This window comes from Rhea pennata, chromosome 1 (genome assembly GCF_028389875.1).
Source record: "Rhea pennata isolate bPtePen1 chromosome 1, bPtePen1.pri, whole genome shotgun sequence".
Taxonomy (NCBI): domain Eukaryota; kingdom Metazoa; phylum Chordata; class Aves; order Rheiformes; family Rheidae; genus Rhea; species Rhea pennata.
In genome coordinates this window covers 59,020,304-59,038,369 of record NC_084663.1, presented here as the reverse complement: position 1 = coordinate 59,038,369, position 18,066 = coordinate 59,020,304, and the positions used below count along the sequence as shown (strand labels likewise).

The 18,066-nt window shown below is 38.9% G+C and overlaps 1 protein-coding gene across 1 annotated transcript in view; it reads right to left on the bottom strand.

Annotated features, from left to right (window-relative positions):
* The window catches only part of LARGE1 (LARGE xylosyl- and glucuronyltransferase 1), a 286,606-nt gene that overhangs the window by 56,487 nt on the left and 212,053 nt on the right, over positions 1-18,066 (bottom strand). The window contains exon 8 of the mRNA XM_062588926.1: positions 10,654-10,758. Within this exon, the coding sequence (XP_062444910.1) occupies positions 10,654-10,758 (105 nt within the window). The remainder of the gene's footprint in view (positions 1-10,653; positions 10,759-18,066) is intronic.

Genomic DNA, 18,066 nt, shown 5'->3' with positions numbered 1-18,066 from the left:
GCCACATCTGGAGTACTGCATCCAGTTCTGAGCTCCCCAGTACAAGAGAGACATGGAGCTACTGGAGAGAGTCCATCACAGGACTACAAAGATGATCAGAGGACTGGAGCACCTGTCCTATGAGGAACAGCTGCAAGAGCTGGGCCTCTTCAGCCTGGGGAAGGGAAGACTGAGGGGGGATCTTATCAATGTGTACAAGTACCTGAAGGGAGGGTGTCAAGGGGACGGGGCAAGCTCTTTTCAGTTGTCCCATGCAAAAGGACAAAAGACAATGGGCACAAACTGAAACATGGGAAGTTCTGTCTGAATATGAGGAAGAACTTCTTTCCTGTGAGAGTGACCAGACACTGGAACAGGTTACCCAGAGAGGTTGTGGAGTCTCCTTCTCTGGAGATGTTCAAGGCCTGCCTGGGTGCAACCCTGTCTAACATGCTCTAGGTGACCCTGCTGAGCAGGGACATTGGACTAGATGATCTCCAGAGGTCCTTTCCATGATTCTATGATTCTATGAAAAGCAGAAAATTTCTAAAAAGTTTTAAAGAACTTTCCTTCTCTCCAATAGTAAAAATGCAGTCAGCTCTGACACTACAGATTACCTGTGATTTGATTCACTTGTTTGTTTAGGGGACTTCAGATGAGAAAAAAAATAAGAGTCTCAGGCTTTTTAAATGATAAATTCTGAAAGGACAATTCTTAGCTTTTGCAAAACAGGGGTCATAGGATTTCTTAAAACCAATTTGTGCTTGAACTAGAGCATAGCTTCTAGAAAAACATTCAGTCTTGATTTAAGAATTTCCAGTAATGGGTAAAACATCATAAGCTTCGGTAAGTTATTTCAGTGCACAATTATCTAGATTAAAGATACATCCCTTATTTCTAATTCGAACAAGTCTTTGAACTTGCAGCCATTTGATCTTGTTGAACTTTTGCTAATTTGGCAAGCCCTCTATTAACAAATGTCATCTTCTCATGCAGATACAAATAAGCTATGACCATGCCACCCCTTGACCTTCTCCCACATAAGCTCCTGGAGTCAATTTCCCCAATTGTATGGGAAGTTTTCCAATATTTTCTTTTAATTTTATTAATTTATAGGTACCCTTCTTGACCTATGAAGATTAGACTGAGACAAGTGGCTAAATGTACATTTTTAAAAGTATCCACTTTTAAAATTTTTAAAAGTATCACTCCAAGAAGTGATCCCTAGCACCCAGGTTAAGCAGTATGGAGTGGTTGTACACAGACTGTTCAAGGGCCTAGCTCCTTCTTGAGTAAGCTGACCACATCCATGTTACATAGTACTTGTCTCTGAGGATGTGAATAGTGCTCCTTTGGGTCTTAGACATAAGAAATATTTTATGTTTGCATTTGGCAGTGTCTGACATAATGCGGAGTCTATGTTGCATGACCTGGAAAATGCCTTAAGAGCATGCGGCAGTATTAAAATGTGTGGAGTCTTTTGATGTAGTGTTGAAGGACAAGAAAGAGGAACCAAATACAGTGTAGTCCTATCCATACTACCTTTAAGAAACATTCCTTGGAGCAAACTACCACCAACAAACACCCAAATTTTTTTGCAGGGAGCTATGTTGCTCCCTGAGACAGACCTTGTGCCAACTAACTTCTATGCTCTGTAGATGATCAGGGAACCAAGACTGAAGAGCAAACTAGGAAGCTAAGTTATTTGACAGTGTAGACATACCCAGTATGTCAGGAGTTGAAAAAAAAATGTTCAATTAAAAAATAACCCCAACAACTATCTCCTGTATTCAGACTTGAGATGCCCCTGCTTATACATCTGATGATTACACGAAGCGTTTTGGCTACTGTATTAAACCTGGAGCTTATATTCAAGTGATTATCCATCTTGGATTGACTCTCCTGTCTCTTTTTGTTTCTGAGCATATGATTTTAGATGTCCGTGAATCAAAATACAGAAGTGAGAGTGAAGGTTACAATCCTATATCAAGCCAGAGTAACTGGACTTTGGGCAGCTATCCTGAAGAAGAATCACAGAATAGTATAAACTGTACACAATCACTATACAGGAGAGTGAGCCATTGAAGCTATTCTTTCCTATGCAGGTGTATTTAGAAACAGGGATCACAACAGAAAACTTGTGTCCATGGATAAAAAGTGAAGAGGTTTGCTGAAATTCTCTGGACATTTGCCTTAGTGAAAGCAAGCAACCTTCCAAAACTAACTTATATTGCACTCTCTACAAAAAGAATCACTTGCCTTTAAATGAGAAGAAAAAAAAGTATATTTCTTGATCCTCAGTTGCTGTAAAGTAGCTTAAATCTATCTAAGTCAACAGTCAGGCCTTTATATTATATCTGAACTTATCCATGATACTGTTTTTTTCTTCCTCAGTGTGCAGTACAAAGTGAAAATTGATGAGGAATATGCTTTTTTTTTTGTTGTTTTTTTTTTGTTTTGATTCTCTCAGAAACATCATATTTAACAGTGCTTGAAATGTCAACATTTTACAAGGTTTTTATTTTGGACTATGTGAAGAGGAAAAATACACACTGCACAGGTGGTAATTAACTTGGCTGGCTTCTAATGTTAGAAAAGTCATTCTCAATGCTGGTTGTAAAGATGGGCACGAAGAGTAAGTCACAGTTTTTCATGGTTAGGTGCTCAGTCAAGGTCCTAGCAGCAGAGGAGGAAATGTGGGTCATGGGTTGAACAGCCTCTCAGGTATTTCTTTACAGTTAGACAACAAAGAGGCTTGGGGTTTTGTGTTCAGAAGCGATCATACAACATTTTTATTTTTTCATGTAACAGGCAGTTTATAGGGTGGACTAGATTCAGGGAATAGAATGCCCTAAGAAATTAATTAGGAGAAGGAAAGCAGCAGCACAGAAGGAACAAGCCTTAAAGATTATCTAGAGCTTTTTTTAAAAAAATAAAACATGATGTAGTTTAAAGAAATGGTTTCACTAAAGCTCAGCTCAATCCTTCCTTCACAACCATTTCTCTTCTAATAACACAACAGAAATATAGGGCTGAGTTTGCATAAGGATAAAATGTATGTGGAGCTGTTTAGCATGCTTATAGCCAACTGATGAGGTATGAGTTGGATAGGTGGGCTATAAGGTGAGTGGAAAATTATCTGGACTGACAAGCTCTAAGGATTAGGATAAGCAATAAAACATTTAGATGGTGGCCAGTTACAAGTGGTGTTCCACAGGAGCTGGTACAAGGGTTAACACTTTTTAACATCTCTGTTAATGACCTGGAGATGAGACATACCCCCTCAGCGACTTCACAGATCATACAAATTTGTAACAGCAGTCAGTACCCTGGAGAGAGTGCTGCTACTCATAGAGACCTTGACAAGCTGGACAAGTGGGTTAACAGAAATCTCTTAAAGTTCAACAAAAGCAAATTTGAAGTTCTGCATGGGCCTATTCCTACATGGAATAGCCACATGCAACAGGGCTGGCTGGGGTTAACATGGTTTTAAGACGCTTTCCAGGAGAAGAGCTAGGGATTGTGGAGAGATTGTGGAGAGCAGAAAATAGAACATGAACCAGTAGCGTGCCCTTGTGGCAAAGAAGGCCAACCGCATCCTGAGCTGTCTTAGCAAGAATGTAGACAGCAGATTAAGGGAAGTGACTACTCTTGCTATACAGCACTTGCAAGACCACATCTACAGTGCTGTTTTGGATTCCTCAGTCGAAGAAAAATATTGACATGTTGGAGTGAATCCAGTAGAGAGCCAACAAAATGGTCAGGGGGCTGAAGCATATGATGTATGAGGAGAAGCTGAGAGAAATGGGTTTGTTTAGTCTGCAAAAAAGAAGGCTGAGGGGAGATCTTACTGCTGTCTACAACTGCTTAATGGCAACTGACACAAGTTGCAGCAAGGAAATTTCTGATTATGTTTTAGGAGAAACTTTTTTGATTGTCAACTTCTCCAACCATGACATTATTAAGTACTGGAGCTGCCTGTCTTGAGAGGCTGTGGAATCTGCATCTTTGGATCCCTCATCTGGACAAGGCCCTGAGCAACCTTAGCTGGCTTTCAGTGGGATGAAGACCAGATGACCTCTGATGATTCTTTCTGATCTGAATTGCTCTATGATTCTATGATCCTATTCAGGAAGACTTCTCTTTTTACCACTTCTGCAAAGGACTTGAGAACAAGAGCACAGAAACTATCTATATATCCTATTTCAGTGCTCCTGTCCTCCCCTGAGCTCAGCTCTTTGCAGGCAGGTAGAGGATGGAGCACCTAGGAGCCACAGCAGGAACAGTTAGTCAGGAGGCAGCTGAACATAGAGAAAAAGGACAACGGCAGCAGTTTGCTGCTTCTTCTGAGATCTTAGTGGTCACTCAGTTTTGCAGATTCTTCTTTCTCAGAACTTCTCTAACTCATGCAGTAAAAATAAAGTTTTTTGATTTTCCCACATTCTGAAGATTTTTTTTTAAGGGCAAAGTTCCATCCTGAACCCAGCTTGTCCAGTTTACTACAATGGTAAAAGTACAGTAGTTTCTGTAGCCAATGGCACCTAAGAGACTGATGTGACTACGACTACATCCAATTATTATTTGTGGGCATTCCCTTAGAGGGAACAGCTTTGACTCAAGGGTGTAGAGAGACATCTTAGTTACTCTGCTGCTTTCTGTGCCAGGCACCTGGCTATTCCTTGGAGCCCAAAAATGGGGTCCAACTGTGACCCTTCTTTCTTTGCTTTGAGAGTACGGCTAAAACCTTTATTTCCATATCTACAAAAAGGAACTATATTTACCTAATTGCCTTTACAGAGTGCAGTGAGAAGCTGGAAAGTGAACTTGCACTTCAAAAGAAAAAGTACTAGTTTTAATATTACTATGCATTTGCCCGGGGTCCTCCTGACATGTAATAGAGGTTTTTGTTCTCAGTATAGGCACCTGGATGCCTCTACTAAGCTTTTATGTGCAAATCTTTTGTCTAAATTTAACCTGCTAATGATGGCCCATCTACAAAACCGAGAGGGCATTTCAGAATGCTGGACAACATAATTAATCATCAAGCTATGTATGTTCACATAAAGAACTGTCTCTATCAAGCTAAAATACCACACTTCAGAATAATTCTTTAAATCATTAGACTGGAATAATAAATATATATATATCCTATTTCTGTACATTATAGAAAGATCTACATTTTGAACTCAGGTCAAATCACTAAAAAACCAAACCTTTGACAATTCAGTCAATGCCAATGAATTACATTTTATTTACCTCAGAACAATGGAAACTAGAATCTGGCATGGACTGTCTAAAAGTCATTGACTCCTTATTGCAGGTTCCTTAGGAGATGTAAATAAAATGTAAAGTGTAAATAAAATCAGGTGTTGTTTTTAAAAAATGCACTTATTGCAGAGCCTGATAGATTCAATTGCCAAGGAGCACAGGACTTCTCTTAGAAAATGCAATGAACAGAGAACTAATTCAGTCACAGAAATCCCATTATTATGTGGATAGGCCTCTCAAACTGGAGGCACCATTTTCAAAATCAAATACATATTGACCTGCATTTCAGAAATGCCAAGCATGCTGTAAACAAGTTCTCAGTACATAACATGCTTTAGATAGTGAATGAGAAAGGCTGAAAAGGAAGCTATTCTTGCACATAGACAGCTTTTAGATAAGTTATTTTTTAAGAGCAAGCTAAAGATTACAGTCACAAAAATAGGGAGACGGCCATCAAAAGCAGAAATACCATTTCAGCTTCCAAACATTGACACAAAGAGACAGCTTTCTTGTTGAGCCTAAAAACACCAATGTGTGCGCACTTCCTAAGATGTGCATGATACCTGTATTTTGACTGCATTTTTGTGCAGTATAAAGCACATGTGTATAAGTATCACTTTGCACTGATATCGCACAATATTTACTGAGTGAGGTCACAGTCACTTACAGAAATAATCTAATTCAAAAATCTGAACAACTAGTACAGTGTGAATCTGAGCAAGTGAGGAGACTATTACTTTTTGCCTTAATAGGGGTGTTGGATCTCATTTTTCTTCTTGTTTTTTTTCTTTTTGATCATTTAAATGTATTTTCGTCTGTTTTCAAAGGCTCCTGTACATACAACCAAAGAGAAAGATAGGAATTCCTGAATGACTGGTAGCAAAGGTGGACTAATGTTTTATGCAATGGGAGGTAGGAATATTGCAATGGCTTTTAGAGAGGGCATGGCTAAATTGAGTGACATTCTCCTGTGTCAGGGCCTGATGCTGGGTATTTAAGAGTTCAAAAACACGTGATTTCTCTTTTTCATTCATTAAGAAAATTCTGAAAAATTGGTTCTCTCAAACAACAATATATTACTTTCTCTAGAACATGTAGAAAAGTGCTACTGGCAGTCAGCAGCTATGGAATATAACTTGTAAATTATATACAGATGGTTCTCAGAATTCTGAGGCTTCGAGAGGAAAAAAAGGTATTTTGGTAACATATCTATACAGAATTAGGCAACAGTATCTATTCAAAGTATTAACTGTGAGACTTGCTGAAAACCAGAAATGTCTACTTAAAAGTGTTCAGCGCTTCTTAACATCAGATCCAGTATCATAGCATCCAGTTCAGAGAAAACTTATTCTGAAAACACACGTGCCTAGCTGTTCACAGTAATAGTGAATAGAGGTGTAAAGAGCACAGATGAAGGCAGTTACTGCTTTTTTCAATCAGGACCATAGGTAGTTTTCTGGAAAACCCCCATCTATTTTGCCTTTCTTTACTGGTCATCTGCTTTCTGCATTGAAGATGCACAGTATCATCATGAAGAAGCACAAGATGTGATCCCAAATTACAGAGGATAGACGTGGGTTGTTTCAAGACCCATGGGCTCATGTCCCTAGTCAGTCCTTGGCTCAGATCAAGATGGATGTTCTCAGAGTGAAAAAACATACGAAAAAAATTTAGATCTGAAAACAGTACACAGTATATTTAGTATAGCTACACTTCCAGTGATAGCTGAAATACTAACTTATGAAAACAGTTTGAGTCTAATGCTCTTACACTTTTCTAATTAAAAGCAAAACCAAACTTCCTCAGCTTTTTAGGTGCTTGTCTTTTCCTCAGTTTACTATTGCTCTTTTTGTTCTGTTTTGGCATTAATTTTTACAGTCTCTACTCCCGTAAGAATTTTAAAGACCTCATGGAGGAATTGGTCACACTGAAAAATGGTTCCTGTGCTGGTGCTTGATAGAAAATGAATTCTGAGTTGTCTCAGGAATAATGAACACTGTTGTCAAGAGACTAAAATCTCTTGGGTCTTGAAACCTCTGCGCTGAATATATTGCCTGGTATAATTTAGACTGACCCATTCTAAAGCTCCATTTGAAAGACTTGGAGTCAGATTCTCAGTTGTTGTAAGTTGGGCCAGTAAAGCCTGAGAAGCCAAGAGAGATTTACATCACCTGAGGAAATGGCCTGAAATCATGACAATAGAGTCACCAGAAACTGCGTTTAAAAGCTATTCTCCACCATGCTAGAAAGTATAATGCAGACAAATCACTAAAAGGTTTTATGTTTAGATATTTTTTGACAAAATATTTTTCTAAGGATTAAGATGGTCAATACTTCAGAAATGAATATCAAACCATACAGAGCAATTCTGGAGGTGTCAGTTTAACATCTGTAAAGAGAAAAATCATCATGCACCTTAGGTAATACTTTTAAAAGCATAGTTCAGTCAGTAACAAACAGTATAGATTACAGAGAGTGAAGTGTGTGTTTTAACTAACATATTATGGGCCTGTAAGTGTTAATCTCAGCGCAGACAAGCAAAATGGAGTGGGTGTCATATACAAAGTATTTGATAAGGTAGCTTACTGAGTTTTGGCAAAAGAGGTACAGAAGAAACTGGTACCTTTGTTGCATAGAAACAGTGTTGTTTAAAATGCCTTGAGAAAGTGAATGTTCTCTCAAACACTGAGAATAAAGAATGGGTCTAACTAAGAACATTTTACACTGGATGAAATTATCACTGAACTGACTTTGAGTTTGTTTGCTTTTCCTAAGATTGTACTGTCATAGACTGAATTTTGACGTGAATTATCTGCCTGCGCAAATGAGCAAGAGGGATAAAAACCAACCAAACAAAAAGCTTTCCCTCAGTATCTGCATCAGCTGCCTGGAGATTTGGTCTGAGCACACAGAAATAGGAGAACTCATATGCTTACTGGATTTAAAGAGTTAATGGAGAAGAAACAAACAGAGCTTTGGCTTTAATATATCTGCCTTCTAGAATCCCCCAAGCTACATGCTGTCCAGCTTGGTTGAGACATAGAAAGGAATAGGTCCGTGAAAAATGATATACTTTAGGAATAGGGAGGAAGCAGTGAAAGGCAATGGAAGAATTTTGACTCAGAGGAGTGCTTCTGCATCAAAGCTTCCACGGCTGGACATGGCTGAAGAGACCCCCATAAAAATCTCTTTTCTTAAGACTACAGCTTAAGACTATAGTAAAACACTCTCTCAAGAGCACAGTCTCTCATGCTTTCCTTCTGATTTGTCTTTGTTGACAATTAAAGTTTCAGGGTTTTGAGGGCTCTTTTACTGTTCCTAAATACTACTTTAAATACCCGAAGATCTGAATTTTTCCCTTCCCAGCCCAACTTTGGTCATGAGTTTTGCACGAATTTTGTTTAGACTTATCGTCGTTCTTTGGCCCTCTCCTTCAGTTTTCTGAATTCTTCCTGGCCAATGTGGTGTCTTCAGTGTCAATTATTTTAATTTGCTGAACACATCAAACAAACCTCAGTTTCTTTTGTTAATTCTTCTTCCTTTAGAGATTTACATCTCCAATTTCTGCTGCATTACTGAGACAAACAATGAATTTAAACAAAAATATTACAGTAAATTATGCTGATTCTGTCAATCATATATATCATTTGCTATCTTTCAGCACTCTCAGTGTTTTACTCAGTGACCCATTGTTGCATGTTTGAAAAAATGTCACTCCACTTATTGCAGTCACCTATGCAATCCTCCATTCATTATCTAGCTTTTGGTTTTCTTTCTATGTCTCTTAAAAAAAAAGTTTTCATAACTGCATATGAATTGTCTGAAGAAAGAAACTGTGAACAGACTAAAATCATGGGCAAGATTATTCATGGACAGGTAGCTATGTATTTACACTCATTATGAATTAACATATAGAATAAATGTGAAAGACTATTGATATCCAATTAGTTTTGCTTCCAGTGGAAGAATTTTGTGATACACTGATATTCGGTACTCTTAAAAAAACCTTGTATCAGTAAGTTATAACAGTATAAATTAAAGCTTTACAGCATTATTATTTACATAACTACATTTTAGACACCACACATTTCTGGGTTAATGTTATGCAGTTGTGCCACATTTCTTCCTATCATCATTAAAATGGCAGAAAGGAAAAAGTAAATTTGCAACAGAAAGTAATTATAAAAAGTGGTCACCTTTCGGAAGAACAAAAGGTACTGCTTTGTGCTGTAACACAGCTGTAACACAGAACATAACCGACATTGACAAGTTTGATTATGTAAAATGTGAGCTTTCAGGTATCGTGGCAAATCCATGAAACTTATCTCTGTCTCATGTATTTGGGGGTGGAGGCAGTTCAAGCCTTAACATAGGTACTTCTACTCTAGTGAGTGAAGAACCAGGAAACAAACCTCTTTTGTTATTATCTTACATCCATATCTATCTAAGTTCTATTAGGTTATTCTTATGAACATTTCAAGAGAAAAGAAATGTTTTGTAAAGGCTGAAATTCAATTTCAGAAAAACTGGCATGATTCTCACCAGCACACAAAGGAATACAGAAATACAGATGACCCATCTACAACTGTGTGCCATCCTTTTTCTAGTTAGTCTGTTTAATTGAATCCTGAATATTTCTGCACAGCAAACCCACTATTATGGTGAATCATTTTCTGATAGTGCAGGGTTATTTAAATAGATTCGTCTTTTCTAAATGGAGCCTTCACCATCTGTTCTGCCTTTTTATTACAAATACAGAGGGAACCTAACTCACTGCACCAGCACATAATGCCTAGCATTGACATGATTTAGATGTATGTGTGTGTTCTTTATGCACCTGGTATGTTTTCTCACATACCAAATAACAAATCAGTGGGAAGACCTGTCTCTGGTAACTTAATAAATTCTCTGATCTAGTGCCTTTATACCTTTCTCACAGTAGCAGAAATTGATGGCAGTGGTTTGCATTTTATTAGGACAATTATGACCCTGTTGCTGTCCTGCAGGAGTTATATCATTGCTGGGCTGACATTTTGTGATACCATTTACCTCTCTACAGAAAAATGAGCCTTAATTCCTATTCTTTCCCTCTTGCTGGGCCTACATACGCTTCAGGTGCTCATCTTGGAGAGAAATCTTTATGTGAGGGATGTGCTTAGGATGTGTCAGACTGCTGGAAAGCTCTGTTCTTCTCCAATCTCTCTTAAGACCATTGAGAGAAGGCACATGGTCCCCACAGAGCAGCACAGGAGCAGAAACTCCAAAACACATCACACTACATCATTTTTACTGCTTTAAGCTGCAAATTTTGAGGTAGGTTGGGAAGGAGGTACTGTATCTCCATGCCAGGAGATAAATTCCATCTTCAGTGCATATGTTAATTCAAGGAAAACCCTCAGGGCTTACCTGTATTGTAGCCCCTCCCAAGAGCTGGCCAGGGACGATGATTCTTCCAAAGGTTGCCCAGATACCAATCACTTTGGTTCTCCACTAAGCCAAGAACCTGCTGCCCTAGAAATGAGCAAATTGCAAATATATATATATTTTTTTTAAAGGCAGTTAATCAATGATAAACACAAAATCTGGAGTAAGACAGTCAATGGAAACAGAAGACAGTAGTTCTGAGGCTGCCTTCCTTTAATGCATTAGGAAGATGCCTAGTTATGTAACAGAAAACAATCCTGGCACAGCCAACTCAGCACAGCTCATTTCTTTCCTTCTCCCCTGGCTAGTCTGAGTAATTAAACACTGTGGGAACCTTTGCTGTGCTGACAAAAATATATCACCCAGACAAATCTGAATGCTGCTTGATTTTGGAACACAATGATGAAAAACACTCCTGGTGAGAAGTAAGTGTTGGTAAAATGATCATCTAATATGAAGATCTGTTTATACTCTGATAGGAATAATATAATTGAAGAACAAATCTTGATATAATAAATTATTCTCTTCCCATGCTCCCCCCCCCCACTGGTTTCAGGGTTTTTTTCTCAGTCAGAAAGGAAATCCCTTTTGCTCTAGAAAATACTGGATGCTAAAGGCTTACCTACATAAGAAAGTAGCACTGTTTTAATTCAAGACAGTAATTTAAAACTCATTTAGGTAATGCTTGTGTGAAATTATGATTTCAGCTTTAGATGGGCTTATTTTGGTTTGGCTTACATTGATTAGCAGCTGGTTTCAGCTGAAGTAAAACATACTTTAAACCAAATGTGTCTAGAAGGTTCGCACTGCTTAAAAATCAACTGAAAAGTGAATGTTTGTATAGATAAGAACTTAATTATCTATCCTGAGATGCTGCATAAAATGTAAATAAGAGAGGTGATTGAAATGGTGTTCTTGTGAAAGAGGGAAGAGAAAAACTGCATTTGGATCTAAACAAAGAAAGGAAAAGGAACGGTGTTTTGACACTCAGTAAGGGCAGTATGACTGGGATTGGAAACTGTTTACAATCTTTCTAGAAATCAGTTAAATACCATGCTCTGCAAGAACATTTTCAAATCTCAGATATGCTAGCAAAACTGGGTGCAGTGCACTGAAAGTATTAAATTATCATCCTATGCTGCACATACAGGACCATTATCTGCATTACTAAAATTTGGTATGGTCACAGACAGACTGGGCTGTGAAGCAAGACATAAAGACAGAGATTCATTTAGTTTCAAAAATAGTTAGGCAGAAGTTAGGATGGGTTAGGTGACCATGACAGTCTCTTGTGGTCTTTAACTCAGTAGAATGTTGGTAACCCTCATGCAGAATTCAGTTTCAAAGACTGTTAAGGGGTAAGGAGGAATGAATTGCCAATGCATTTAACAAATATAGCGGGACTGCAAGTTATAGAAGCATTCGAGGAGCAAACGAAAATCAATCTAGAAATAACTTCGAGAGATTACCAAGTACACTCCATACTACTCTGTCCCAGTTACAACACGCCAGCCCTCGCCAGCCATCATTTTCTAGTGAAGTCTCTCCTTTTTCATTATATGTTATATATTTCCTTTTCCACATTATACTCCTTCACTAGTTTTTTAAAAAGGTGAGAAATCTAGGTGAGAGGGAAAGGATCATCTAAAAGCCCACTGTGCATTTATCACCCCACTGGTGCTACTCAAAACTGGTAATATTAAGAGAGCACAGTACATAAGATAATGAGATGAATTCAAGTTAGAGGCAGATGCAATCTAAGTAACTGCTGAAAGGAAGATCTGCTCTTTCTCCAAACAAACTGTAGCATTTCACAACCTGTGAGACAGAGACACACAGAACACACTGGACAGCAAATGAGGTCCCATGGGCCATGTACTGTGAGGAAATATGAAAGAGATCTTGACTAATTGAAACAAATCTTAGTTAATAAAGGCCAAATTTAAGCTAACAGTTGTTGATTTTGTGCTAGAAGGCTGACTGTTCTTTATAAACCACTCTCTTACCGATGAGGTAGAATAAATCAAAATAAGAAACTACCATGACTAGTAAAGGGTGAGAACAACAGTAAAAAGGCAGGTGCAGCTGGGCTGGAACGCAGCAACACAGCTGGTAGGAGTGACACTGCCCATACTCTAACAGCACATTTCACAACTCAGCAGTCAGCAGATCCTTTTGAGGATAGTACCGCTAACATCAAAAGAAATGTTAGAATTCCATTTGCAAGAAGTAGATATTGAACTTCCTTACTACGGACATCAATCTGCTTTCATTATTTTAGCCCCATGTGTTGCCAAACAAGTCACAGAGTTCAGCCTTCAAACTGATGAATAATAAGAAATGAACAAACTCTTGCTGCTTGTTAATGGTTTTGATTTCCCACCTACCAGTCCAAAATCTCAGTTCTGAAAATATACCCCTGAAATACTTATTTCTCAGTTAGTATTTCTCATGCCATTGTAGACTGGAAGGCTTAAGAAATCATATGTCCGTGTATTTCTTGTAGCAGTATCATTTCTTTCCCCCTTTCCCCGGTATTTTTAAAGGCATCACAACAAATCCTGCTCTCAACAGTATTTCTGGAAGTTTGATATGGGATATAATGAAGGCAGAAATTAACAGGTAAGCTTTAGAGATTAGATGCATGGACAAGGTAACATGACTTGTGTTGTATCCACTGAGCTGGAATAACTGCCTGTACCTGCCCTTCTGGCTTGTCACAAAGTAAGTTTTTGGAAAGCTCCAGTTTTCTTCTGGAGCTGCTTGGGAATGCACAAATGTTCAGATACTGTCCTAAGCTAATATATCATGTAACTTGTTATAACTTTTACTAGTATCTAAAATCTTATTAGGTAGATGAAAATGACTTGCCTCCCAAGCCACCTTGGACAAAGTTATAAAAATACATTTAGTACCTTCACTAGCTATACTTCCGTTTTCTCTAGCCTGGGATGGTGTTGCTGTCTCTTCCAAAGGAGAACACCAAATTCTTTTCCTTTATGTTATCTCTATGATCTCAGCTGAGGGCAGAACTGATCAGAAAAACAGAACTTCAGCTGCATAGCAAATTCAATAGTTTCAAAAAATGCTTTCATTCTGAATCTGAATCATTCAACTGAAATTCAGAAATATTTTCTGGAAAAGAGGTTTCAAGATATTTTGATTTGCAACCATCAAAACAATCACATCTAAATGCTTTATTTTAACAATGTACAATACCCCATTTCAATAGTATTGAATAATGTGATACATAATATAAATATATAATATATAGATTATATGCCATATTATGTATTAAAAAAATCAAAAAAAATCAAATCATAAATTTTTGTCATTCTGATTTTGAACAACAAAAATGTTTCTGTCAAAACAGAAATCTGTCAAAAGATTTTGATATGAATGATCATTGTGAATGAGAAATTTTATCTAATATATTTGAGTATTACTAGTCATTTCATTTAGTTAGTTGCTTCCTCAACTATATCAGGAAGTCACAGAAATGAGCTACTGTCCAAAGCAATGCATGGCATGAGCAGGCACAATGAATACTCTCCTTGTCCATAGTTTTTCGGCTTCTGCCCTGACCTGTCCTTCTGCTACTCCTCTGTCTTCCCCAAGAGCCACATGCAGTTCTGCTGAAACTTTGCTCTATTAGCTTTTGATTAACTTAAGTCTCCCTAGCAAAGGCTACAGTGCTGTTGGGCCTGCTTTTGCAATGCGAATGAGACTTCCTAGTCCATATTTCACCAGTTTTGTTTCACCTCTGATTGTATCAGAATCTGAATTCAGACCTCCCGAGAGGAAAGGCTAGAGTGTTGATCTTCCCTGCCACCAAGGCCTTTGTAAAAGGCAAGCATGAAAGAGTTATTCTTTCAGCAAATGAGAACACTGTGGCTACCATAATGAATCTGAATTGTTCAGTATTCTGAACTGCCTCTTTCTTCTTCTTAAGAATTATTATAATAAAACACCATGACTAACAACAAGAATTTTGTCATTGTTTTTTGCTCTGGCCCTGCAGTTATGATGAAGTGTACTCTTCTCACCCTTTGTTACTCCAGGCACAAGTTAGCTTATGAAAATTAAGCTGTCTTTCTTACTTATACATGTATCACCACTAACAGCCAGACAACAGAAAACACAACTACAATTCTGGCATGACCGTGGTGAAAAAATATTAAGCAGCCAGAATTATAGCTAGATTGTCCAGATCCAGGCTGTATTCCTCCTGGCTGTGGCATGAGACTTCATCTAGAAGGCTGCAGCACATCCACAGTATTTTGCACAGAATAGCTCTCTGAGAGCTCACATGATGAGGAGTGCTTCTCTCCTTGGAAAAGCTTAGTTGTCGCTAGAAAGAGGTTTCCATGGAAAAACAGATACTTCTAAGCCTGACAACTCAATGCCTTCAATTCTGTTTTCACTTCATAGATTTCTGGTGGCTAACCGAGGGGAAAGGATGATCCTATAATTCATGCATTGAAGGAGATCCAGTATTTCATCTCAATCCCTAACTTTGATACTGATTTCTTATGTGACCCTGGACAAGTCACCTAATAGCCTCTTGCTTGATTCTGCTTTAAAAAAATATGGATAACAATAGCTTTTTTACTCCTCCCCCATTTTGTGTGCCTTGCATTATGTAAACATAAGCACTTTGAAGTATTAACTGTAGATATCTAAACCATAATAATGGCTGCACCTGGCTAGTCTAAAGCTTATTTTAGCATAGTACTGTGTCTCCCACAGTAGCAAGTAGCAGCTGTGTAATTAAGAATATAATAACAGGGTAGTTGTATGGTGGCACTTCTCAGTGTTCTCCTACTTGCCAGTGACTTGCGGCACATGACTCACCTGAAGGAGTACCAGATTTTATGGTACTTCTATGAATAAACTATTCCTATTTTGCCTTTTGTAAGACCAGCCTAGCAGAATCTATTATGGTAAAAACAAACTGGATTATTTTCTGCACAACTCCCAGATAAACTCCTTCATTAAGCTACTTTCTCATCCTGTCCTTCTCCTTCATTCTCCCAATTTCTTTTGCTTTGTCTCTTCAGTACCTGCATGAGGCACCCTTCCTTTCTGAAATGATCATTATATATGTGAAGCCACATCCTCATGGCAGAAATCTGCATGATTTCAGTGAAATCAGTCTACTTAATGCTGAATTATAGCAGCTCAATGTCTGGCACTTCATGTTAGTCTTACCTGAGTGACTTACCCTTCCTCTATGACCTTCCAGTCTCTGATCTTACATCAGCTCATACGAAATATGTGGTTTCTAGAATATTTCTCTTCTCCTGCCACGTATCTTTACCTGAGGGCTGTGCTGCCATACAGAGAGACCTGGACAAGCTGGAGAACTGGGTGGAGAGGAACCTTGTGAGGGTCAACAAGGGCAAGTGCAGGGTCCTGCACCTAGGGAAAAATAACCCTAGGCACCAATACAAGCTGGGGGCTGATCTTCTGGAGAGCAGCTCTGCAGAGAAAGACCTGGGAGTGCTGGTGGATCACAAGTTGACCACGAGCCAGCAATAGGCCCTTGTGGCCAAGAAGGCCAATGGTATCCTGGGCTGCATTAGGAAGAGTGTTGGCAGCAGGTCGAGGGAGGGGATTCTGCCCCTCTACTCAGCCCTGGGGAGGCCTCATCTTGACTACTGTGTCCAGGTCTGGGCTCCCCAGTACAACAGAGACATGGAGCTACTGGAGAGAGTCCAGCGTAGGACTACAAAGATGCTTCAGAGGACTGAAGCATCTGCCCTATGAGGAACGGCTGTGAGAGCTGGGCCTCTTCAGCCTGGGGAAGGGAAGACTGAGGGGGGATCTTATCAATGTGTACAAGTACCTGAAGGGAGGGTGTCAAGGGGACGGGGACAAACTCTTTTCAGTTGCCCTGTGTGACAGGACAAGAGGCAATGGGCAGAAATTGAAGCACAGGAAGTTCTGCCTGAACGTGAGGGGGAATTTCTTCACTGTGAGAGTGACGGAGCACTGGAACAGGTTTCCCAGAGAGGTTGTGGAGTCTCCTTCTCTGGAGATGTTCAAGGCCTGCTTGGGTGCAACCCTGTCTAACATGCTCTAGGTGACCCTGCTGAGCAGGGACGTTGGACTAGATGATCTCCAGAGGTCCCTTCCATGAATCTTACCAATTCTATGATTCTATCTCATTCATCTCTTCAGATCACTGTCAAGTTCAAGCTTTCATCCTCACTATTAATGCCTTGTGCAATTCTTGTTCTGTCTGTATCAATTCTAGTTTCTCCTTGCTCCCAAACTCACTCCTGTATTCTGGTTCTACGCCCTCTCTCATCCCTGGAACAGACTCTCTTCTCTTGCAACAAATTCCCAGAGTTACCTCTGGAAATATACTTCTAACACAAACATCTTTAGCACTTTCCTCTACAAAGTTTTTAGAAATTTTATCATAAACCCAGTGCAAAATATGCCTGAGAAATCTTGTGTGTGTCCCTAGGAACTCCAGATGACATTTTTCTCATATGCTGTACATTGCAGGACTATGTTCAACAGAACTGAAATGTTCTACCTCTCCTGTGCATTTATTTCAAATATATACACTAGGTATATATGTATGCATATTTTTCTTATATATACATGTACTGCATGTGTATACATTTATATATGTAGGTAGGTATAGGAAGAGGCATTTTCTGTCATGAAGAGCTTATCTTTTACCTGTGGAAAAGTCAACAAAATTTCAGGGTAATATGCCTGCCACACAAATTTAACATTGTTATTTGATATTAATTTTGCATCAAGTACGTTGCTTCTTCCCAATAGCCTATCTCTGTGCTCTTCTTATTGGACTAAATTCTCATAAATAGAAAGTTCATGGAGAGTTATTAAAGAGCAACCTGAATGAGAAGGAGTTGAAAAATAGTGCATTGAATGTATTGCAGGACTGTCTCAAGAGAAAAGAGCATGGTTTCACAGGAGTGGCAGACTGGAGAGCAAATTGGTGCCAGGAGAACAAGAGAGGAGACAAGCAGTTAATACATGATAAGAAAGGATTGACAGATAAGTGAAGTAGAGGTAGATGCAGTACCTAGAAGGTGAGGAAAGATAAGATGGACCAGGAGGAAGGAATTAGTGAAAGGAATAAAAGAAGACAACAACAATGTTGGAACAAGCTTCTGAAAAATGGTATCAGCTGCCTTTTGTATGTACTGAGAGGTGATGGTGCCATGGCAAAAGAAGCAACAGTTGCTTGGGCTAGGGAAGAGGAGTTCTGCAAGAATTCTGAAAGTCAGTACAGAAAGAAACATGACAGATGTTCTGTAGGTGATTTGAGGGAGGATTCAAAAGGCACAGCCAAAACACAGACTAAGTTCATGGGCCTGCATAATAAAGCCAGCTTAGGTCAAATGCAGTTGG